General features: G+C 48.3%; 1 protein-coding gene across 1 annotated transcript in view; it reads left to right on the plus strand.

Moving 5' to 3' along the window:
* Window positions 1-966: 966 nt before the first annotated feature.
* The window catches only part of LCMT1 (leucine carboxyl methyltransferase 1), a 44858-nt gene continuing 19934 nt past the window's right edge, over window positions 967-25890 (plus strand). The window contains exons 1-3 of the mRNA XM_079791962.1: window positions 967-1226; window positions 19321-19412; window positions 21194-21315. Of these exons, the coding sequence (XP_079648088.1) occupies window positions 1120-1226; window positions 19321-19412; window positions 21194-21315 (321 nt within the window). The 5' untranslated portion in view covers window positions 967-1119. The remainder of the gene's footprint in view (window positions 1227-19320; window positions 19413-21193; window positions 21316-25890) is intronic.

The raw sequence follows: 25890 nt of genomic DNA on the forward strand, positions 1-25890 counted from the left end.
TCCGGGGGTTAGGATTTTATGACACAAAAACAAACAAAACACCCTGATTCCTGCCTGCCCCCCCCCCCATTTCTTTACCTTCCTGTATAGTATTTTTTACCATATAGGTATGCTTCTCTAAACAACATTAATTTTGCTTGCTTTGAACTTTACAAAGATGTTATATTTCCTTCTTTCAGTGAATATTATGTTTCTGAAATTCAGTCGTTGCTTGCAACTAGCAGCTCTAGTTCACTCATTTTCATTGCCACATAGTTTTCAATTATATTAGTTTTCCACAGATCCTTCCTTTGTTTTTTTGTAAGATATTTTTATTGATTCCAGAGAGGAAGGGAGAGGGAGAGAGAGGTGGAAACATCAATGATGAGGGAGAATCATTGATTGGTTGCCTCCTGCACGACCCACACTGGCAATCGAGCCCACAACCCCGGCATGTGTCCTGACCGGGAATGGAACCGTGACTTCCTGATTCATACGTCGATGCTCAACCACTGAGCCACGCCGGCTGGGCCACACATTCCTTCCTTCATGAAATCTCAAAAGCCATTATATGTGCTGAGCCCAGCTCCTGGCTCAGAAGGAACACAATAAATATTGGTTCAATTGTTAAATGAGACTGAGCCTGGACCGACTGTCACAATGACACTTGTTTCCTTCGGCTGGTTTCTCTGCCCTTGGCCCCAGTGCTAGGATCCCTGACCTGAGTTAATTACAGTTATAAAATTTCGTGACCAGCAATAAGAATCTGTGTCCTCCCAACTCACCTAAGACTACAATTCCCAGAAAGTATTGCGGTGCCATAGTGTGTCAAGTTCACTTTACTTCCCCCTCCCTGGCAAACTTCCGGGTTTTGTGGGCGGGGCTAAAGGAGTTGTCCAATGAGCACCTCCGTTGGCTGAGAGGCTGGGAAATTACTCAATGAGCGTCCTGTCAGAGGCTCCAATAAGCGCGAAGGTTGCTGGGACAGTGGTCGTGGGCGGCCTCACTGAGCCGCGCCAGCTGAGCGGGCGGAGCCCAGCCCCTCTCTCCTGCCTTCTTGGAGGTTCGGTAATTCCCCGGCGGCTGTCGACCCCGCTTTCATGTCCCAGGTGGGCACAGCACCCCGGAACCTCCACGCCCATGGCCACTAACCTGAGGACGACCACTTTCAACTCCTGTCCTTCCTCGACCGAAACTGACGACGAAGGCGTGCAAGGCACCTGCGAAGATGCTTCTATCTGCAAGAGGTGCCTGCGGGGCGCGGGTTAGGGGCCGGCAGCTCCGGGGTGCTGGGGCCCAGGTGGGAGGCGGGCCTGTGTCTGTGGAACGCGCTTGCACGCCACCAGGCTCCCGCCAGCTCCCGAGACCCTGGCTTCTCACCTGTGAATTTCACAGGGCAGGGGTCCATTTATGAAACTCCCAATGATCTACCTTCTGCTGTGTGCCAGGCTGGGTGCAAGCCCGGGATCGTGCCTAGAGTACAGCGTTGCACGAGGCACACGTGGTCTTGGCCTACCTGGAGCTAAGGCCTTGCTGGAAAGACAAACGTGAAGCACATACTAACTACAGTCTCGATGGTCAGGAGAAGTGCAGGCTCTCCCTCTTTCATAGGTTACATTCCGCGGGGGGTTGTCATGATCCCCATTGTGCACCTGAAACTCAGGCCCATCAAGGGCAGAAATGATGTATCCACGACCACATCATATTGGTGTGCAGAGCCAGTACTTTCCAGAGTTCTCGCCTGTATGCTACAGGAGTCCACACTATTAGGGGTATAGTGTGTGTGTGTGTGTGTGTGTGTGTGGGGGTGCGGTGGGAGGCTTGTGAGCACAGGTATACATCACACACCTGGAAGCATGAAAAAGAAAGCATGAGACTTGAATGTACTCCATTTATTCATTCAACAAAAATTATTGAGAGTTTACTTTGCTCCAGGCCCTTCATTTGTGCACGGTGGTGGTGTGTGTGTGTGTGCGGGGGGGGGGGGGGGGGGCGGTTCAGTGATTGGGACCACAGAATGAACTAGACTGACACGGCGCCTGGCATACAGCCTAGTTGGAAAAGAGACAGGAGACAAATAATTACCCATAAAACACATAATGACAATTTTGTGTGGAGTGCTGAGATTAGATTTTGTAATTTAGGCAGTGATGTTTAAACTGAGAACAAAAGGCTTAAAAAACAGTGTAGGAGACTGTTCAGGCAGAGCAAGTGAAGTGTGGACTTTTGGAGGAACGAACCAATGCCCTGGCTGCTGGGGCCGTGCAGGGATTGTAGGGTGGGGAGAACAAAAGTCGGGGTTAAGGATTGCACTTTTTGTGGGTTCTTGGAGACCAAGCTTAGTGAAGCAGACCCAGGACTCTGGAGCCAGAATGCCACACTGATCCGAGCCCTGCCATTTACAAGTTGTGTAGAACCTTGGGCAAGTTACTAAACCAGTCTGTGTTCTCAGTCTTCTGGTCTGTAAAGTGGGGATGATCGTAAAGATTAAATGGTACTTACTATTGGGAAAGCACTTAGAGCAGTGTCTGGCATGTGGTATGTGTGAGTGGCGGTAGGTTAAATACTAGTAAATAGATAAATGCATGCATACGTATTAAAGGCTTGGAGGCAGTCCTTGGTGAAATTTGTGAATTTAAAGACACGCGGCTTTATTTCTTCTGCTTTCAGTTGCTGTTGACCACATGTATAGCACTGTTGAATTAGAAATAATTGTTCTCACGTTGACTGCTCTTTAGTAAGAGAATCTACAGTGTCATCTAAATTATGAGAGAGAAATAAAATACTTTCCTGGCCCTGGCCCGTGTGCTCAGTGGTTAGAGTGTCTGCCTGAGTACCAAATGGTGTTCTTTGATTCCCGGTCAAGGGGTCAAGGGCGTGCCTGGGTTGCAGGTTTGATTCCCCTCAGGGCACATGTGGTAAACAATCAATTGATGTGTCTCTCTCGAATTGATGTTTCTCTCTCTCTCTCTCCCCCCCTCCCTCCCTCCTTTCTGCTCTTTCTAAAAATCAATGGGAAAAATATCCTCGAGTGAGGATTAACCAACAACAACAAAAACACACACACACAAAAAAGGTTTTCTGAAGCACATTAGGGTTAGGTTTATTTAATATTTATTGATAATATTGGTTTACTTAATATTTATTGGAAATGTATTTTTGCATACTTAAAAAAAGTAAATTAGCTAAAAATAGTTCAGACGCAAAGAAAAGTGCAGAGAAATAGCAGGACTAGAGCATGACTTTCCTTGACTCTCAGTTTGATAGTTTTCATCATTTAGCTCTTCTCTGCCTCGGTTTCTGGGCCCTCGGTGTCCACAGACACCTGAACATTGTAGGGGAAGTTCGGGTTTGAACTGCCGGTAATTCCAGGCAGTGGTTCCCAGCCCGACCTCCAGGGCAGCATCGTCTGGGGGCTGGGGCCTGCTGTGCCCCGCTGCACAGACACTCGGGCTAGGTCCACGCTGTGAAGACCGGATGTGCTGGCCACGCAGATGCAGTTCCTCAACGCTTTTTCGCACTCTTCCTTTCAGCTCGCTTAGTCAGTTATTCCTGTTACTCGCTTAGTCAGTTATTCCTGTTACGCCCCTGGGCAATGTTCTCTCAGGACCTCCCTGGTTTTCTCTACCCTGTAGACACGTCCTCTAGGCCAGCGGGCGCCAACCTTTCGGACCTCAAGGACCACCAGCGGCCCGCGGACCACCGGTTGGCGACCGCTGCTCTAGGCTGTTACCTCTCAATTGAGCTTAGAGTTCATGGTCAGTCATTCTGCCCTTCTCTTGGCAGTGACTTGATCTCCCCTGCCCTCCAGTGCTGGTAAACCCCAAACCCTGGTTGAACCAAACTCTCCTTTCTCACCTTGAATACTATGGTGACAACCACCCAGCGGGGAGGCTTGGGACTGCTGTGAATTCATGTCAGCCAGCCTCACCTGAGCCCTGAACAGAGCCTGACCTTTCTAGTACGATTCCCTGGTCAACTCACTTTCCTGCTCTCCGGAATACTTAATTCAGCCATTTCCCACTTTCCTCAAACTTCTCCACTCCCCTCCCTCCGCTCCCCTCCCTCCGCTCCCCTCCCTCCCCTCCCCTCCCCTCCCTCTAAAGCTAACGGAGTGAAGTTGTGGGTATTGCTGACAGAAAATGGAAGCCTTCAGGTTGGAATTCACACTTCCCGCCCAGAAAGTAGCCATCCTTTCTTGTTATGGCTGTCCATGTCTTCCGGCAGAGACCACGAGAAACCACTTGTAGTTAAGCAGTTGGGCTTAGTGACTTAGGGGGAGCACTCACACCAGGGGAACTTACGGGCCTGTCAGTGGGGGGCGGGGGTGTGTTAGAGAGAACTTCAGGACTTGGGCTGTGGTTGGATACTTTTGGGGAGAGTTCAAGGAAGCGAAGACTTGCTCTGGGTTGGGTGCTGACAGGGTTGGTACTTCAGTCAGCCTTTTCTAGAAGGAGGTGTGACTGAGTGAGAATCCCTGCCATTCATCAAGGAGCCACAGTCACTCTGGGCAGCCGGGAGGGTCTGGTGGTGTTTTGTGGATGGCACCACGACTTTATTTTGTGGTTGAGACTGAGTTATGAAGTGGTCTTCTTTTGTCTCCCTTTATCGCCGGCGCAGTATGACCTTGTGTCTTTGAGATGGTCTCGGTGGGCGCCCGCCAGCGCCTAGATGTCAGCCTGCTCTCCTTGTCTCACAGAGGGGCCTGTGGGTCTTCGGGAGGCAAATGGGGTCTGCCAGGCAGAAGGAAAGAGCCTGAGCTGAACAGCGTGGCCATGGAAGCACAGCGTGCGTTAGGGGAACTTGACACTGGGTGGGGGCATGGGTGGCAAGGGAGAATTGTGGAGAGGTCGTGAGAGAACGAAATGTGGAAGGTCCTGAGCCATTTTAAGTGGGGACCTGACATGATCTGGTTTTGTGTTTTGGAAAAATCCCCAGCAGCTGCGCGAGATCTGTTCCCATCTCCTGCCCGCCTTGCAGCCTTGCTCAGGTCTGCTGGCCCACCTGGCTTACTGCAGCGGCCTCAGTGTTCTCCCTGCTTCTAGGCTAGCCCCTCCCCCACCCACGTGTTTACGCTGTGGCCAGGGTGACTTTTCAGAACCACAGTCTTATCCTGTCACTTGATTAACTGTCAGACACCAGGTACAAATCTCCACAGCCTCGCAGGACACACCGCCCTTTTCAGGATCGGGCCCTGTGCCCTGGGCGTCTCGCTGCCACCGCAGATCCCTCAGTGATCTCAAATTCGTTATTCCCAAGGCTGCGCAAGTTCACCTTCCCACGGTCTCCTTGCCACCCCTCCCACCCCGGTGAGTGGTGCTGCCCGTTCAGCTCACGGGCCCGAAAGGTAAGGTGATCTTGAAGCTGCCCTCTCACTTCCCCCCATAATCAGACCTTGGATTCTTATCTGCTAAATATGCTTGGAATCTGCTTCCGTTTCTTCACCTCCGCTTCTGCACCCTCTGTCCAAGCTGAGGCCACCTGTGGTCTGAGTATGGCACCAGTCCACTAACTGAGCTCCCCCTCCTACCTCCCCCAAATCCATGTCTCTCTGAAGTGAGAGTTTTATAAAACGCCTGCCTGGTCAGGCCACTCCCCAGTGTAGTGGCTCCTTGTTGCTGTTAGAAGACGCAGCTCCTTAGGGGCCTCCATGGCCCTGCCTGCTCTCACCTGCTTCTCCAGCCTCACCTCCCCCCTCCCTCCCTGCCACCCTCGCGGTTCTTCTGGTGTGTCCTGCTCCCGCCTTCCTCTGGCCTTCCAGCCTGCTCCTCCCTCCCTCCCTCCCTCCCTTGCCTGTTTAGTTCCACATCATCTCGGGTTAATGCATTCATTCGGCTTTCTTGACTGAGTGCCTCCTTTGTGGAGGCACTGTTCTAGTGTGGAACAGAAGCGAGCAACCCAGACAACATGGAGCTCTTACAGGCATTCGTTCCAGTGTGGGCGCAGGCTGGGAAACAAGACATGTGGCGTGCCAGCTGGTGACCAGCGCTGTGGGAGTGTTGGAAGGCGTTGTCCTCTGGGATGGGATGGCCAGGGAGGGCTCTGCTGGGAAGGTAGTGCTGGGAGGCCGGCCCTGAGGCCAGAGCTGGCCTGACCGGCTGCCTGGGGCTGGGGCTGGGGGACAGAGGGTACAGGCTCTTGTAGGACTAACTCTTCCTTGGAGAGGGGGGCCGTTGGGGATTTTGAACTGAATGAAGAATGAGCTCACTTGACGGGTTTTAACAGGATCACATCAGCTTCTCTGTGGGGACCAAACTGCAGGGCAAGAATGGGAGCCGGGAGACCAGTTAGGCTTTGGGACATCCCAGGCCCGAGAGGCTGGTGGCCTGCCAGGTGGGAGCCGTGGAGGTGCTGAGGGTCTGTCAGGTGGAGCCCGTAGAAGGTGCTGGCAGATTGGATGTGGGGGAGGCTGGGGAGTCATAGATGACGCCTTAGCTCAGATGGGCTCCCTCAAGCTAGGAGGGCTCTCTGATACCCGCAGACCTGAACGTACACCCTGTGCCTCCTTCGTGCCTCCTTCGTGGGAACCGGCCATTTGTAATTCAGACATCGGGTTTAGTTTTTGTGTTCCACTAGAATAAACATGATACAAAGCGGGCTGCGTCCACTTCAGAGCCATGCGCATTGTAGATGTAAAATGCATCCGTCGATGGCTCCAGTGACTAGGAACTGGATGCGAGCACTCAAGCTTGCATCACCCTGTGAGGCCTTAAACAGCTGCCTTTCTTCTTTACTGGTTCTGAGTGGTCTCTACAGTTCAGAAACCAGACCAGGGGCTGTAAGGCTGAGATGCAGAGTGAAAATTATAGAAGTGAATCTGATTTCTGAAAACTGGCCCCCTGGAGATGCAGGTGGTCTCACGGTCACCTCACAGGAATCCAGGTGTCTTCCTGCAAGCCTGGACCTTTCCAGCTGCCCCGCCCACCACAGCTGCCCCGCCCACCACAGCTGCCCCGCCCACCACAGCTGCCCCGCCCCACCCCACCACAGCTGCCCCGCCCCACCACAGCTGCCCCGCCCCACCACAGCTGCCCTGCCCACCACAGCTGCCCCGCCCACCACAGCTGCCCCACCCCACCACAGCTGCCCCGCCCACCACAGCTGCCGGGGAGAGCTGCTGAGACTTGGACCGAGGCTGGCCTCTGCACCTCCGGAGAAGATGTGCCACTTTAGCTCCAGGACTTGGTGTTGAGGAGAAATTAGCTGCCAAACTTGCTCATCAAGAAAATCAAATAAATTCTGGATGTTTAGCCCTCCCCTGTTTTTTTAAAAGGAATGAAATAAATATTGGAAAATACCCGTGAAAGGTAATGATTTTATATCTAGAATAGTAATATTCACATCATTTTTTTTTCTCTTATAAACTTAATTTTTTAAATGACAAAGTGAGAAGCTTCTGCAAAATGGTTAAGGGAAGAAGTTGTAACAGTTTTCATTCCCGCCTGTGGCGAATGAGATGCTAATCATAGGATTTTCTTGGTGCCCAATGGCTCGTCAGCTGGCGGGTGGAGACTAATCCCTCTCTGATTTGTGTTTCTACAGTCACTGGTGAGACCCAGCACTTTGCTCACTGTCATTGATATTTTTATGTGAATCCTCTCGCCAGTCATTTTCCAACTGGGTTGTAGTCTTCTTCTTGTTTGGTTATTTGTACTTCTATTTCTGCTTTATAAGAACTTCTTATATGAGGGATGGTACCCCTTGGCCTGTGTTTGTTGCAGTATTTCCTCTCAGATGGATGCTTGGTTTTCACTGTAGCTTGTCAGTGCATTTCATAATACAGAAATTGTGAATCTTCATGGTGCAAAATCTGACAACCTAACTGTATGGCTTGTGTTTTTTGAGCAGTGCTTTGAAAGGCCATTCTCAATCATTACAACATTTACCTTGAGTGCTTATATGGTTTTGTCTTTTATGCTTAAATCATTCATCTTTTATGTAAGAATGTAGCAGTTTTTACTTAATTTTGTCTGAAAGTGTTAGCGAGTTGTCCCTACACCATCTATTAAATGGCCTCTATTTCCCAATTGATTTGAGAAGTCATATATAATATACTAAATTTTTATATATACTTTAACACAGCGATGGCATTCTTGACTTCCAATTGAAATGCCTTTTTTTTTTTTTCATTTTGATGCCTTAAAACTATTAATCACAAAGTTACTTAGTTGTGAGTTGATTTAGAGCGCCCATAGCTTGCTTGGCAGGGCAAGGACGGGGAAGGAAGGGGTACCAGCAAAAGACGTGCGTCTGAGTGTGTGTCTCTTCATCAGGAAAGCTGTGGATGTTTGGGACGCCCTGTAGACTTCTTTGTACTAGGACATATGGCCCCACCCCCAGCTGCAGGAAAGTGTGGGGAGGTAAGAATTTCTAATTGGGCAGATTGATGCCTCAAACAAAACTGGGGTTCTTTTAGTAAGGAAGAAGGGGTGAGTGGATATTAGGGAACTTGAAGGTCCTGCTATGTTCCTCATCTTTTTCCCCCCTAGAATTTCCCTGGGGGGAGGGGGAAGGAAGAGAGAGAGAGAGGAGTGGGAGAGAGGGAAGAAGGGAGAGAGAGGTAGAGGAAGAGGCGGAGTGGGGAGAGAAGAGGATAGGGGATAGGGGAGGGGAAGAGAAGAAAATAGAGGAGGGAGAGAGGGACATAATTTACATACAGGGTGTCCCAAAAATATATGCACATTTTAACAACTGATAGCTCAATTTTGAAAATGAAATGTATTTTAATAAACACTGCCTTTATAATTATTCAAAGTATGTATACATTTTTGGGGGACACCCTATAAATTAAGTGCTCAAGTCTTCAGTTTTCAGTTTGATGAGTGTTGACAGTTATACATATCTGTGAACCACCACTCAACAAGATGCAGAATATTTATGAAACTCCAGGAAGGCCGCTTTTATCTTTTTTGGTTGGTCTCCTTGCCCCCACCTCACTAGCATTTTCTGATTTCAGCTACCATGGGTCAGATTGGCCTGTTCTTGAACATCATACGAATGAATCAGACAGTATGCATTCTTTTTGTAATTTCTTTCACTCAGCATGTTTGTTGAGATTCATTCATGTTGTCAGAGATGAAGCCAGATACTGGTTAAAATGGTAAGGTCAGGCTTTAGCCAGCAATAACTATTGCAACAGGGAAAGAGTCCTGTGTGAGTAACTCGCCTGCAGCTCTACAGGGGGCGTTTTTCGGGAGGTGGGGGAGTCAGGAGTAGAGTCAGAGAAGTGAAAAATTACAAAAAGAGGGAGGGAGGGAGGGGACGGTCCACGGGAAGCCATCTGGGTTTGCTACCTGGAGAAGGGGAGTATCTTTAATGTTGGCTGCACATTGCTCCTGGCGGCCTTGCATTCTCTCAGGCACTCTAAGTGGGACTAGCGTCACCCTGGGGTTGTGGCCTTGAGCTCTTAGAAACTGTTGGTGTTTGTCCAAGTCTCTATATTATAGGCCAAGGTTACAGCCTATTTGAGAAGACGGCTCAGAGGAACCTGGCTCGTGTTTGGTGAGGAGAGAACCCCTGTCCGTGTAAAGTGGTTTGGTGCTTTTAATGCTGTGTGACCACACTCTGACTTGCTTGTCCTTTCACCGGATGAGGGTCATTTGAGTTGTGCCCAGTTTTGGGCCATTGTGAATGGGCTGCCATGAACATTCTTACATGGCCTTCATTTCTCTTGGGTAGATGTCTAGGAGTAGAATTGCGTAGTCATAGGCTGGGTCTATATTTAATTGCCAGATTAATTCCCAAAGTGGTTTATCGGTTTACACTTCCAACCAGCAAAGGATGAAAACTCCACATCCTTGTTAACACTCCATATCGTCAGTGGGTATGAAATAGCATCTCACTATGGTTTTACATTGCATTTCCCTGGTGACTAATTAATGTTTATTGTTGAAGTATTACAGATGTTCCCCTTTCCCCCCACCCCCATTGACCCTCTCCAGGGTCAAGCACCTTTTTTAAAAAAAAAATATATATATATATTTATTGATTTCAGAGAGAAGGAAGAGGGAGAGAAAGATAGAAACATCAATGATGAGAGAGAATCATTGGTCAGCTGCCTCCTGCACGCCCCCTGCTGGGGATTGAGCCCACAACCTAGGCATGTGCTCTTGACTGGAATCAAACTTGGGACCCTTCAGTCCATAGGCTGATGCTCTATCCACTGAGCCAAACTAGCTAGGGCTTAATCACCTTTTTTATGTGCCCATTGGCCATTCCTACATCTTTTGTGAACTGTCCAAGTTTTTTGCCCATTTTTATTGATGATGTCACTGTTGGTTTTGACTTATATTGTAGTTCATTACATAGCTGGGTAGGAGTCTTTTGTCAGATGTATTGTAAATATACACTCATGTATAGGAAAATGAATTTTTTGTTGTTAATACTCACCTGAGGATATTTTTTCCATCGGTTTTTTGAGACAGTGGAAGGGAGAGAGTAAGCGGGGGGGGGGGGGGGGGGCAGGGGATAGGGGGAGAAGAGATAAAGAGAGAGAGAAGAGAAGAGAAGAGAGGAGAAATATCTATGTGAAAGAGACATATCAATTGGTTGCCTCCTGCATGCGCCCGACCAGGGCTGGGGATCAAACCTGGAACCCAGGTATGTGCCCTTGACCGGAATAGAACCTGAGACCCTTTTGTGGGTGGACATTCTAACCACCTAGCAACACTGGCCAGGGCAAAAAATGAAATTTAAAAATATTATTTATAATAGCATCAAAAATGTAAATTGTCTAAGAATAAATCTAATGAAAGGTATGAAATACCTTTACACAGAAAGCTATAAAACACTTCTGAGAGAAATTAAAGGAGACTTACGTAAATGGGAGGTATACTTTGTTCACGCATTAGAAGACTTGGTGTTGGTGAGATTTCTGTTCGCCCCTAATGGATCCATAGAGTCAGTGTAGTCCCAATCAAAATCCTAGCCATCTTTTTTATAAATGAATAAGTTGATTCTAAAATGTACATAGAAACGCAAAGGATCTAGAATACCCAAAAAAATCTTCTAAAGAAGGACAAAGTGGGAGAACGTAGACTGCTTAATACTACTTAAAGACTTACTGTCAAGCTACGTTAATCAAAACTGTGGTCTTAGCATAAAGGCAGGTCAGTGAGAGAACAGAGAGTTCAGAAAGGCCTACACACATACTGCCAGTTGACTTTTGCCCAGATGCCAAATCCGTTCAGTGGGGAAAGGGAAGTCTTTTTAACCAATGACTGTGGGTCAACTGGAATTTCAAGTGGCAACACCTTGACCCGAACCTCATTCCAAACACACACATTAATTTGGGATGGTTCATAAACCTAAATGGAAATCGAGGGCCATCAAGCTTCTATGTGAGAACATAGGAGAGTATCTTGGCATGCGCACTAACCACTAAGGAAAAATAGATACACTAAGGAAATGAAGAGGCACGCCGCAGACTGGGCGGCAACATTCAGAATACATGTTTGTAAATGTTTCATTTTCCCCCAGAAGTACGTTCGCATTGTTCAGGTCCATGATCTTGTTATGTCCTGTATTGACTACTTGTTGTTAATGTTGGATAAGGGGCATTGTACAGAGGACTGACTGGATTCTTCTTATTTTACCCTCTTGTGAGTGGTTCCTTTTCCATTTACTCTTTGCCCACCATACAATGACTGCTTACAACAGACACCGTAGATTTTAGATCACATTAGTCCTCGTCACGCGATTGGGTGTGGGGTGGAGCCAGAGGGTGGAGCCAGGAGAGACTCTCCTCTGGGAGGACACCAGCCTGCGGGACTTCTTGGTTCGGAGGCCCGGTTTTTTAGGGGATTCCCCTGGTGGGCCTTATAGATCTACTTAGGAAAGTGACAAGAAGCTTTCAAGAGCTCACAAGAGGGGAAACAAATCCAGACTCTGTTTAGGTAAAGAGTCTATTGCCCTGAAGACTTTGCTTCCTGGCTTTCATTTCTGAACCAAGCATAAAATGTACAGGAAAGTAGGAACCAAAAAATGTAACTAAAGATGTAAAAGAACAACAATAAAATTTAAAATGAGAGGTAGAACAATATCTTTTTAAAAAAATGTATTTTTATTGACTTCAGAGAGAGGACGGGAGAGGGAGAGAGAGATTGAAACATCAATTATGAGAGAGAATCATTGATTGGCTGTCTCCTGCACACCCCCTACTGGGGATTGAGCCCACAACCTGGGCATGTGCCCTTGACCGGAATCGAACCCAGGACCCTTCAGTCCGCAGGCCGATGCTCTATCCATTGAGCCAAACTGGATAGGGCAAGGTGGAGCAATATCTTAAAGACCACAAGCAGTATGCAGTTAAAATCCCAAACTTGAAAACGAATGCCAAGAATGTTCAGTTGATTTTTGCAGTTGCATATATATGGATGTACATATACACACACACACACACACACACACACACACAAATACACATATGCACACATGCATCTATACACATATGTATTTGCACATATACATGTACACAATACAAGCACACATACACACATCTACACTAATAAAAGAGAAACATGCAAATTGACCGTACCTCTGCTACACCCACAAGCCACGCCTATCAGCCAATCAGGAGCGAGTATGCAAATTAACCCAACCAAGATGGCTGCGGCCACGGAGTGAGTAGGAGGCTTGGGTTTCCCCGGCAATGGAAGAAGCCAAGCTTCCCACCCTGGCTGGCCCTGGCCTCCACTCAAGGCTACAAAGTTTCAATTATCCTACATAATAAAATGGTAATATGTAAATTACCATCACTCCGCTACACCCACGATTGGGCCAGCGGGAGGCGCAGGAGGCGTGACTCAGGGTGGCCAGGGTAGCTGATTGGGCTAGCAGGACGCTGAGCTCACGGCGCCAGTGGCGCCGCGAGCTCAGCGTCTGCGCCATGGCTGCGCTGGAGGCTTTCTAAAGGCCTGGTGCACCAGCGGACAGACAGCCAGCTCCCCCGCGATCGAAAGCCAAAGTGGGGGAGCTGGCTGTCTGTCCGCTCTGGCACAAGGCCTTTCGAAAGCCTCCGCCGTGCCGGAGGCTTTCGAAAGGCCTGGTGCACCAGCGGACAGCCAGCCAGCTGGTGCACCAGGTGCATGATTAAATCATGCACTGGGCCTCTAGTAGAAGATAAATAAATCCCAGATACCAGGGCCTTCGCTTGGGTTGCCGGGGGGCGTGGCTGGCCTCCAAACCACCACAGGCCCCTCGCCCAGGCCACCCCACGCCCCAAGGGAACCCCCACCATGATCCGGGACACCCTTCAGGGCAAACCAGCCGGACCCCACCCATGCACCAGGCCTCTATCCTATCTAATAAAAGAGTAATATGCAAATTGACCATCACTCCAACACACAAGATGGCTGCCCCCATGTGGTCAAAGATGGCTGCCCCCATGTGGACACAAGATGGCCGCCACAAGATGGCTAGCAGGGGAGGGCAGTTGGGAGGGACCAGGCCTTCAAGGGAGGGCAGTTGGGGGCGATCAAGCCTGCAGGGGAGGGCAGTTAGGGGTGACCAGGCCAGCAGAGGAGGGAAGTTGGGGGTGACCGGGCCTGCAGGGAAGGGCAGTTGGGGGGGACCCAGGCCTGCAGGGGAGAGCAGTTGAAGGTGGACAAGGCCTGCAGGGGAGGGCAGTTGGGGGGGACCAGGCCTGCAGGGGGGGACAGTTAGGGGTGATCAGGCTGGCAGGGGAGTGGTTAGGGGGTGATCAGGCTGGCAGGCAGAAGCGGTTAGGGGCAATCAGGAAGGCAGGCAGGCGAGCAGTTGGGAGCCAGCAGTCCTGGATTGTGAGAGGGATGTCCAACTGCCCATTTAGGCCCGATCCTACCAGGATCTGGCCTAAATGGGCAGTTGGACATCCCTCGAGGGGTCCCAGATTGGAGAGGGTACAGGCTGGGCTGAGGGACACCCCTCCCCCCCCCGTGCACGAATTTCATGCACTGGGCCTCTAGTATCTACATAATACCCACACATACATACTCAATACACATACATATACAGGGTCCAAAACACATATACATTGCTCAGTGGTCCAAAAGAGTGTTTCACAAACAGTAAGTTGTGACCCATCGATACCATGAAATCAATGGAATAATCTGAAAACCTGCATTTAAAAAATGAAGTAGAATACAGTAAAACAGAAGACTCCTGTGTGCAGGTTTACGGTTGTGAAGACTGGAGAGATACTTGTTAGAAACACTGGGAAGTAGGACTCATGGGATGGTGGTCAGATGTGCTGGGTACTGTTGAGGTCAGTCCCATGCTCCTGCCAGGCTCCTTGTGGCCTGAGCTTGCTTCTTTCTCCAACCTCTTCCCCGGTTTCTCCTGTTTCCTTACTGCTCTCCAGTCCCCCCCCCACACCCCCCACCTTCTGCTACTGGGACACTCCAAGTCCATTCCCACGCCAGAGCGCGTCTGTCAGCCGGGCCTCCTGTCTGCAGGGCCCTTTGCACAGTGACTCTCCATTCTGTAGGGCTCAACCCGCCATCCCCCTTCCAGAGGCCTTTCCCTTCCCCTTCTCCCAGTAAGATCCCCTTATTCTCCTGTTACCATGCCCTTCACTGCTCATAATCCCATGTTTATCTTTGCCTCTGGCCCTTCTCCGTCTTGCCTGGCATCGAGCAGACAATAAATATTGCTTGACTGAATCAATGGTCTAATATCAACTGATAGTACAGAGTTGAGAGAAATAGAAACTGCTCTTTGTTATCCACCAGTGCAGTAATAGTCCAACAAGGAGTGCTTGGAGGGAGGCCAGCTGATCTGCTGTCCAGCAGAGGCTTTGCAGAGGAGTGAGTGGCTTGATACCAATGAAAGGATTCTTGCACTGGATTGACCAGATCATTTCCAAGGCCCCTTCCAACCCTTTAACTCAAGCATGTCAAACTCCAAGGCTAACATGGGCCAAATAAACAAGGTTTATGTTTATGTGGGTTGCAAAAAGCGAAAGCTTCAATTTTCATAGAAACGTAGGTTTATTTCGATAGAGACATGCTGAATACAAAGGACTGAAATAAGTCATCGTTAACATAAAATAATAGAACATTTTAATAAAAATTAATATTTTTTCTTGAACATTAACTTACCAGACACTGAATAACTGCACAAATTAATAAGCGTAACACAAATAAACCTATTTTTCTTGTTCTCTGAAAGCGAAATATTTCCTGTTGCGCACACCAAACAAGTCAGTCCAAGACTAAAGACGTGGCCATCGGCTCTAAAATAATTGCTGCTAGTATTAGTGGAGGGAAATGGTGTGGAGCATAAGAGAAATGAATGCAACACGCTTATAGTAATCAGTCATTAGCAAACGTTGTAGTTCGTTATTAATAACTAGCTGTACCTGGCCACGCGTTGCTGTGGCTCAGTCTGGTTAAATTGAAAAGAAAGAAAAGAGAAAGAGCACGTTTCTAATGTTTATTTTAACAATGCTTGTGGGTATACAGTATTTTTTGTTGTTCCATTGTCTGTGCAGATATAGAGATTGTCTGGTTTGCCGACTCTAGAACACGCAACATATAATTGTCCATGTGAGAAGCAATCCGTGTCTAGATCTAAACCGCACAATTCTAAAGATTGGCCCTGAGCTTTGTTGATGGTGATTGCAAACGCCAATCGAATTGGGAATTGCAATCTCTTAGATTGAAATGGCATATCCGTTGGAATCATAGGAGGACATCTTCACCTGTGGAAGGTCCTGTCAAGATTGTTGCTTCTACGACGTTGCTCATTAATTTTTTTACTGCAAGCTGCGTGCTGTTGCAAATCTTTGGCTGGTTGATATTTTGCAACATGATAATTGGCATGCCGATTTTCAATTGCAGTACGTGCGGTGGCATCCCTGGCAGATCGAGTGACTTAAAAATTCTGTTGAATAATTAACTGCTTCATCTGCTTCCACAACATTGTCGATGGACTTGTATGTGACTGCCTCGCTTTGAATGTTAGACTGAATAATAGTTAAGTTCGTAGACGTCTTTGTTCTTGGCTGTAAGAATAGCTCGTTCACTCAGCCAATCGTGATTCTTATAATTGGTTTGAATATTGGGAAATACTTTTTCAACCAATTCTTCTTTTGACGTCACTAAATTGCAGAAGTTATGAGGCAATGAAATTTGTTCTGAGGTCAGATCAACCGGCACCTTTCCATTCCCAATTTCCAACAATTGATGTGAGAATATCTCAGCTAATCGATCGTTTTGCAGCTGGACATGCATATTTGTAGGTAATTTTAATATCTTTACATGTTGCCACAAAGTAGAGTATTTCAGGCAAGCATTTATTTCGTCCGCTGGTGTCGATTGAGGAATTACAGGTAATATTTGCCTGAAATCTCCTGCAAGCAATATTAATGCGTTCCCAAATGGTCTGATGTTTCCACGCAAATCTTGCAATGATCAATCAAGAGCCTTGAGCGATTTTTTGTGCGCCATTGTGCATTCATCCCAAACAATAAGTTTGCATTTCTGCAATACTTTTGCCATGCCGGATGCGTTGGAAATGTTGCACGTGGGAGTTTCAATGAATTGCATGTTCAATGGCAATTTCAAAGCGGAATGAGCAGTGCTTCCACCTGGTAGCAATGTCGCAGCTATGCCGGATGTCGCAAGAGCTAAGGTTATGTCATTTTGTGATCAAATTGTTGCCAGAATCAATCTAATTAGGATCGTTTTACCAGTTCCTCCTGGCGCATCTAAGAAGAAGATTTCTCCAACCGCGTTATTGACAGTTTGCATTATTTGATTGTAAATGCCTTTTTGCTCAAGCGTTAGCTTAGGAATATTTGATTGCACACACGACAAAAGATCACCTGTGTTGTAATTTTGTTCACGACGCAATTCTACATCGAACAAAGCAGCAGCAGATCGATTCGGTGATGGCATTCCCAATTGATTGAGAACTTTGTTTGCGATTTCTAAGCACAAATCTTCAATCATTATCAACATTGAAATGGAATCGTAAAATTGGAAATTTGGAAATCGTAGATGGATCGTAAATTGGAAACATTGAAATGGAATCATAAAATATTTAGTATAGCGTGTGTTGCTTTTACGTCCAACAGATGGTGCTGTTTTCCAAAAAAAAGCATGTTTTTACCTGTCACAGGTGTGACATCTATATAATAGTAGGTATAAGGTATATAAAAACACACGTGTATTCGAATGCAATGTTGTGTCAAAATTTCAAAGCAATCGGTGAAGAACTTTCGGAGATTTAAGATTTTGAACAAACGAACATTTACATTTTTATTTATATAGACTAGAGGCCCAGCCTCGCTTGCTTCCACTTGCCTCAGCTGGCCGCCCCGCCCTCCACCGCTAGTAGCTCTCCACTGCTCTAGCTCTCCGCAGCTAGTAGCTCACGTCCCACCCCGCCTGCTGCGAGAGCCGCTGCTCATTTGGTCATGACGGCGTTATGGGGTGATGGCCATGGGTCTTTTATATAAGAGATTATGTATAACAAAATATTGTAAAAATTAAGTTATGAAATTTTTATTAAAACGTTTCTTACATACCTTTATATTGGCTGGGCTGCAAAAATATTCCTTGTGGGCAGCATGTGGTCAGCCAGCTGAGAGTTTGACAGGCTTGCTTTAACTGTTCGATGGTGTTCTCATCACTAGGCAGTGACCACTAGATGGCACTAGATGAATCCTTTGAAATCTGTTCATCAAACTCCGTGAGAAAACTTACAACAAAGACGTGAAACAAAATCTTCACAGAAGTCTCATCCCTTTCGGTGTGTAACACACACGGGTGTTTCCTGTATTCTACTTCATTTTTTAAGTGCAGGTTTTCAGATTATTCAGTTGATTTCATGATATTTTGTGAAATACTCTTTTGGACCACTGAGCAAGTTTACTCTTGTAATACAGTAGGTCCTCGGGTTACATCGGAGATCCGTTCCTACGGTGCAACGTAACGCGATTTTCGCTGTAAGTCGGAACCCACCTACATAAGCCCCTGCGTCACTCACATGGAGCACACACACAGCAGTAATGAAGTGAAACATTAAAAAATATTTAAAAGAAAGATAACAATTCCTGACTTTTACTTGTGGTAAATAAATAATAAATAACCTAAAACACATATGTACATATGTCGAAATGATGGAACTTTTTTTTTTTTTTTGTATAAATAAATGGGAGATGGCGACGTAACCATGAAACGACGTATGTCGAGTCCTGCGGAACCCGAGGACTGCCTGTACTGTGTTTTCCTCGGATAGTCCAGGCTTGTAGCAAGTGGTGTGCTTAGCGAGGACTTTGTTTCTGTGTTGAGCGGCTGTATTGAGTAGCTGAACACAGGCACTTTCTTGTAAGTGTCTGTGGTTGTATAAACATAAATGTGAGGTACTATGGGGGAATCTTTTTTCAGAATCAGTACCTGTTGCAGTCAGGGCTGCAATAAACCTTGTCAGTAGATATAAAGAAAAGAAAAGCGATAGTATCTGCTTTGGGGAGTTCAGAACCTACCTGGGAGACACACACATCCATACCCCTTAAATTTCAGCTTCCTTATCAAGCAACATGGGATTGAGTGCATTCCTCGGGTGGTAGGTAGGATGCTTTAGGCTGAAAGTCACACCAGCCTGGCTCAGGTTGGCTCAAATGGTGAAGAATTACCTCACCAATGCCCTTGGGGAGGTAGAGCAGGCTCCAGGGCCTTAGGGACCCAGGTTCCTTCCGTCACTCATCAGTGGTCCTAGGCTGGTGCCACTCGTGGTCGCCAGGAGGCTTCCAGTGTAATCAGGCTTCAGCTCCCAGACTTGGAACACTAGAACTTTCCCGCGTAGGGGTAGACGGGGTAGAGAGAGGTTAGGACACCAGAGCATTGTGCAAGGCGTAGTTGTCTTGTTTCTTCCTGGTCTCCCCACTGTGACCACCTTAAGGGATGTGAAATGACTGGCACAAAATGCAGAGTCAGGGAAAACGTAGGCCGTTATTAGTGATGCTTGCCAAATATTTCTGAATTTCCTTTCTCTCGACATAGAACTTTTTAGTTATCTGATAAAAGCTTTGGCCAGTGAGTTTGCGGAGTGAATAAATTGTGACGATGGGGTGAGGTTATTAGCTGTTTAAGGCTCTGGGGAAGGAATTAGTCATAAGAGGAAAGATAGAGGTGAGAATGGCCACTGTAGGAAACGTGATGGGAAGTGCGTGTGAATATAAAGGGGGGTGGTGAGTCTGTTCAGTGTGTCATGGAACACTGCATGGGCAGTTTGTGGCCTTTGAGGCCGATGATTTCCTTCTGGATCCTTGACCTGGTTCCTGGGAACGTGGCCGTGAACCTTGGTCAGAATATACACAGACCTCTACCCACACGCCTTCTCTTTCATTCCCCTCAGGTTTGCAGTGAGCATTGGCTACTGGGACGACCCTTACCTCCAGCACCTTGTGAGGCTGTGCAAAGAGAGGAAGGCCCCTGAAATTAACAGAGGCAAGTGGCCCTTTTTCTCCCCAGCATCTTCTCGTCAGCTGAGTGGTCTGAAGTTTCAGGGATTCATTTTTTTTTTAAAATATGTATTTGTATTGATTTCAGAGAGGGAGGGAGAGGGAGAGCGAGAAAGAAACATCAGTGGTGAGAGAGAATCATCGATCAGCTGCCTCCTGCACGCCCCACACTGGGGATGTGATGGGAACCTGGGCCTGTGCCCTGACCGGGAATCTAACCCGTGACCTTCTGAACCCGTGACCTTCTGACTCATAGGTCGACGCTCAACCACTGAGCCACGCCTGGTGGGCTGGGGATTCATTCTTAAACAGAGAGTTCCAGGATGCACTCTCTCCAGTAGTATATGAAAGTGCTCATTTCCTAACATCCTCACCAACAAGCGTATTATGAAACTTCTTATTTAGAAAAAATTTCTATTTTTATTTTTAAAAATACTTTTATTATGGAAAGTTTCAAACCATACAAAAGTGGAATTACATTTGGATCAATTTTAGTAATTATCAAATCTTGGCCATCAGTATGAAGTTTTTTTTAAAATATATTTTTATTGATTTCAGGGAGGAAGGGAGAGGGAGAGAGAGAGAGAAACACCAATGATGACAGAGAATCATTAATAGCTGCCTTCTGCACACTCCCTATTGGGGATCGAACCCGCAACCTGGGCATATGCCCTTGACCGGAATCGAACCCGGGACCCTTCAGTCCGCAGACTGACGCTCTGTCCACTGAGCCAAACTGGCTAGGGCTCAGTGTGAAATTTTTAATCTTTGTTAATCTGATATTGAGAAATGCTATTGTAGAGTAGTTTTAGTTTTATTCCTTTTACTTAAGGGTAAGGTTGAAGATCGTATGTTGAAAAGCCATTTATATACCTTTTACTGTGAAGTGCCTGTTACAGAGGGATTACTTTTTGCTGCCTTACTGAATGGTTGCTGACACCATCAGGAAGTCAAAAGATTTGACTGAGAAGTTGACCACGTGACAGTCGCTCCTGTGTGAGCAGGGAGTCTTGGCCCTGAAGATCCTAGAGGGTCTATAAGAAATGCAGACGTTTTCAATGGGCATTTCTGAGAATAAGGACTTGGTGTTTGCTCTGAACAGAGGGTGAGCTTGGGGGGAGCCTGGCTGAGTGGGCTCCGCCCCCTCCCTCCGGTCTCTGGGCAGGCTTCCTGTGAGTGCCCCAGGCCGGGACCTGCCAGGCTGGCTGGCTCACTGGCACCCGGTCAGCCTCCTCCCTCCCTTCCTCTCTCTCTGGGTTTGAATGTCTCATTTGGGGACCTGCAACCCACTCGGAGAGTGCTTCCCGCTGTGCAGAAAGGCTATGTATTTCCCAGGATCCATGCTGACTAGCTTTCTCTGTGGCTGTGCAAAAGCTCAAGAGGCCACATTCCTAGAGGTCATTTTCAAGAGGAACATTTAGATCGGATGTTTTGAAGTAAAACCCTTGTCTTCCTGCAGTAAGATTATAGGACATTTTAGTTCTCTTAGGATAGAGAGTTGATTCCACACTTACGTAGGTTGTGCTCAGTTTGCTTCAGACGGCTTTAAGAAAAAGGGGGAGAGGGCCTCAAAGTTGCCCTGTCTCGGGTGAAGTGTGCAGCCCCCTGCTGACCCCTCAGGAGGCGGCGGGGTGTTCGGGTGTGCTCTTCGGGGGGCTTGCAAGGCCACTGCTCATCACCGAGGGGCTGCGGCTTCCTCTGCGGGGGCTTTGCAAGGCCACTGTTGTCGGCACTGAGGGACCGCTTGTGCCTCTGTCTCTTCCTTAGGGTATTTCGCTCGAGTGCAAGGCATCAGTCAGCTCATAAAGGCATTCCTACGGAAGACAGAATGTCACTGTCAGATTTTAAACCTTGGGGCTGGGATGGATACCACCTTCTGGATATTAAAGGTGAGTTAAAATTCCCCTGCCTCTTTTCCCAGTTGTTTGCATTTATTTTTGCAGATGTTCACCTGGTTCAAAAAATTTAAAATATATTAAAATGGATGCAGTAAAATATATTAAAATGGTTGCAGCCCGTCTACACCCCTGTCCCCAGCCCTTCCATGCCCCCAGCCTCCATCAGCCCCGGCTTCATCGCACCAGGTCCTGTGAAGGACGTGTGGGTTGTTTCTCATCTTTTGCTGTTACAAGCAGGGCATTAATGAAAATTCGTGTAACGGGTGAAAAGCAGAAAACATTCTGTTAGTGGAATTGCCGAGACAAAGAGCACGTGTACTAGTGATTTTGACGCTAGGATTTTACTGTGGGCATGACAGTGTCTGTACAATTTGGAGACTTGCACAGCTGGCTGATGGTAAAGTGACGCAGAGCCTTTTGCAGCCGCTCTTTGATCGGGTCCCTTAACTGCCCTGTGAGGGGCCGGGAACAGGCGCACTCACGCACAGGAAAGGGGACTCGGGTCTAGTTAGTGGCAGAACCACGACTGCAATGCTGGTCTTTGCTTCCTGGGCCGGAATTCTACCCCAAGCCCTTTCCCTACAAAGACCTCACTGGTTGCATTTACTTTTTTTAGGTTTGTATAGATTTTTCTTGGTTCTTCTCTGAGATGTCACAGGGGTACCTGCACCCCCAGATTTCTTGCAGACGGACACAAAGATAAGTCAGAGCGTGAGGCGTACCCTGGCCTGCATGTCTGGTCCCAGAGCAGCTCAGCTGGCAAGGCCTGTCGTCTTGGAGCTCCCAGCCTTTCTTTCCCGGAGCAAGAACTCAGCGGCCTCTACTTGGTCTTAGGATTGAGTGCTGGCCCTGCAGTCTCCATTCAGACAAGAACACCTCCCATTGGCGAAGCGCTTTTACAAGCAGGACTTCATGAGTTTCCATGAGAGCTTGTGAGGCGGGTGTGCACAGCCGGGGCCCCAAGAGCTGCGTGGCCTGGGAACGTGGGACAGCTCAGCCTCCGGGTTCCTTGTTCTCTCCTCTGTGTGCAGCCCCGTGCTTGTTTGGAGGCATCTTTTCTGTGGGTCGATTGTGCCTCTAACACAGTGACCACAACGTGGCGCAAGGCACTGGACAGAATGCAGTGGAGAGTGGGGCGGGGTGTGGACAGGGGCCTCTGGAGAAATCCCTCCGCTGGGCCTGACACCTTTGGACTTGGTGTGTGGTTTCTTTTGGTTGTATTTCTCCTGTCTTGCAGGTGGGTCAGTAGTAAATAAATCTGAGGTTTTATTTCTGAGCGAGGTACCCGAGGCTCCCGTCAGCAGTGAGGAAGAATAGCACAGCGTCTGAACGTTCTTTGTGGAGGTGTTTCTGTTGCTCTAAGGAGTTCTTTAAAAATGGAAAGTTCCTCTTTTTGCAAAGAACAGAATTACGCTTGCTTGCGCTTTTAGAGCCCAGGCCGCACGGGCCACCTGTTTCTGTGACTCGGGTTCATCGGCACGCAGCCCGCCCAGGGAGGCGCATCTTCTCTGTGGCTGCTTTAGCACAGGACCGCCACGTCGAGTCGTCAAGACACATGGGGCCTGCAAAGACGAAAATACTTCTGGCTCTTTGCAGAAAGTTTGCTGAGCCTGTGTTAGAGGTCTATGCGCTTCTCTGAAGGGGCAGCAAACCGTGTCCACTGGTCTCGCTGTCTACTGCAGCTTCCACCTGCATGGTCCACAGCTGTGCCTGCAGAGGCGTGGCTGGAGTCACGGGCTTTCTGCCACCCTACTGTGTGAGCTCGGTCGTGGGCTCTTGGGCCCAGGCTCTGTCTTCAGGCAGCAGGCAAGAACAGGCAGGGGAAGGCCCAGCCTCGTCACGAAGGAAGAATATGGGCGAGTGAAACCTTCCGGGCCCGAGCCCCCGGTGTCCCTGGAACGCCATTCCTGCACCATCAGAGGCCAGCTCCGCCAGGGAAGCAGTGCCGACTTCGCAGCTTGTGAAGCGGTCGGCCCTGCCGGTCCCCTTTGAGTTGAGTGGTTCCTGGCTGCTCCTGGCTGCCCTCTGGGAGTTACACGTGGAGTTGGGTGACCCCCCTGCTCCTGTGACATGCGAGCTACTTGGAGTGGAGTGTCAGAGATTCACAGAATAAAAAGTTGCAGCCTCGCCCTGGCCGGTTTGGCACAGTGGATAGAGCATTGGCCTGTGGACCGAAGAGTCCTGGGTTCGAATCCGGTCAAGGGCATGTACCTTGGTTGCAGGCTCGGTCCCTAGCCCCTGGTTGGGGGCATGCAGGAGGCAAACAATCGACGCATCTCTTTCATCATTGATATTTCCCTCTCTCTCTCTCTCTCCCCCTTCCTCTTTGAAATTAATAAAAATATATTCTTAAAAAAGATTTGAATCTTAAAAAAAAAAAAAAAGTTGCGGCCTCACTTGCCACAGCCATGAGAGCGAGAGAGATGGCGTCTGTTTTGTGAACGCTCTGGGTGTGCGTGTTAGAAGCTTCCCTTCCGCAGCGACCTCTGTTCAGAATCTTACCAAGTTCAAGTGAGCTAGTGCGTGGGCAGCTCTTCAAAAAGGAACAAGTCCTGCCCTAGCCGGTTTGGCTCAGTGGCTGTGTCTCTCTCACATCCATGTTTCTCTTTCTCTCTCATCCACCTCCTTCCTCCCTCCCACCATCTCTAAAAATCAATGGAAAAATATCCTTGGGTGAGGATTAACAAAAACAAAAAAAAAAGAAAAGAAATAAAAAGGAACAAGTCCTGTAGAAGATGGACTCTGGGCCACCTTTATTCATTTCCTCTCTCTCTCTTTTTTAAAAGGGCAGAATTTCAGCAACCTTTATGGACTGCCTCTTAAAAGCCGGTGCTGTTCTTACAAGGCATGACCAGCTCATCTGGTCAAAGAGTTCTATTTCATTAGCTTGAATGAACTCTTACAGAAAGAGTTAAGGCAAATTGGAATTCACAGAAAAGGATAAGATACTTCATACTACGTTGCAGGAAAAAATGGGAGCAAAGAAGAGACACGGAGGGCACCACTGAATTCCGTTCGAGCTGCAGGCACAGTGGCGTGGGCGCCGTGGACTAGCTAGATGTCGGAAAGCCCGTTTCCCACACTGAGAAACACACTCCACACAAAGTTAACCAACCACAAAACCCACCCATGCGCTGGGATAGGTCTTCATGGTCTTTGCACACCCAGAAAATGGAAATTTTCTTTTCTTTCTGTTTTTCTTCTCCCTTTTCCTCCTTTTCTTGCATTGTAATATTTGATAAAAATCTTCTGTTTTGCTTTTTTACTAAAATCACATTTTCCCTTTACCACAACATCGCTACAAACCAACTAGGGGAACAACAGCTAGATTAATTTAAGGGTTTTATGCACCTTACAAAACTTACAACAAAAGTAGTTTCCGTTGATTTCCTTATAAGTAGCGTTTTCAAGGACCTGTGCAACGCTGTCATTTCCTCGGCGCAGTGGGTGAGAGCAGCCCACGCTCTCAGCCTCACAGCCTTCTTCACGTACGAACACCCATCTGTCCGTCTCACAGGCGCGTACTGGCTTGAAGGTATATGGAGAGGGGTCATTAGGCGTCTACAGCCGCCGGCTGCTGCCCGCCGCCGCCTCAGCCCGTGGCCTGCACGCGTGTGCGGGGCCGGTAGGCTCCTTGCAGAGCGGGTGTGGCGGGCACGTTCGCTGCTGCCCGGTGCCAGGTGCCTCGTGCCGGGCCAGGGCTGCTCAGAGATGCGGCTGTAGTGACACGGTGCGCTCCATTGAGGCAGTTAGCACGGCACGGGGTGCTGTAGGTTGCATCCCATAAGGACTTTGCACCTGGTAGGCAGTACAGGAGACGCAGTTGATAGGGTGTAGTAGAAATTTGAGTGATGGTTTGGTTTGTAGCAATACTGTGTATTGAAGGGTAAAATCTGTTCTTGTCCGTTTCTTTCTCTTTTTTTTCTCTTTCTGCCTCCTCCTCCTTCCCTCCCCTCCCCTCATCCCCCAGACCAGATCCCCTGAGATTTTAACTGGGGACCATTCTCCACGTGGGTGGGGGATGGCTGGATCCCACAATTCCGATACTCGCCTTTTGGGGTCCCCTGCTCGTGATTTCTGCCCCTGTTGTGCAGCCCCAGGGCCTGTCTGCCGCCCTGTGTACTGCTCTCTGTCTCCTGTGGCTCTGCCTGTGTTGTCCTCTTACCGCCCAGGTGCTCAAGCCAGAAACAAGGGTGCCGGCCTTGCCCTTCCTGGACCAGTGCTGCCACCAGGTTCTGCCAGCCGGCAGCTTTCTCTTCTTTCTTCTTCTTTGTCTCCCTTAAAATACGTAGTTCTGTATTTCTGGGATATAGTGCTCGTGGGCGCGAGGGGGTTAAAGTGTCTCTGGAGGGAGACGCTGGGCAGGTAGGCCAGGTGTGGGCACCTTGTTTCTTGCTGGGTCTCAGAGAAGTGAAGAGCTGTTGCAACGTGACTGACCTTGAGAGACACCAGGGGGTGTTGTTACAGTCTGCGCAGGTGGTGACAGCCGACAGAGGAGGCATTCGAGACCGTCTCAGCCAAGCTAGCAAAGGCAGAAAAGGGAAGCAGGCCGTGTGTGTGTGTGTG

This window comes from Cnephaeus nilssonii, assembly GCF_951640355.1.
Source record: "Cnephaeus nilssonii genome assembly, chromosome: 2".
NCBI lineage: Eukaryota > Metazoa > Chordata > Mammalia > Chiroptera > Vespertilionidae > Cnephaeus > Cnephaeus nilssonii.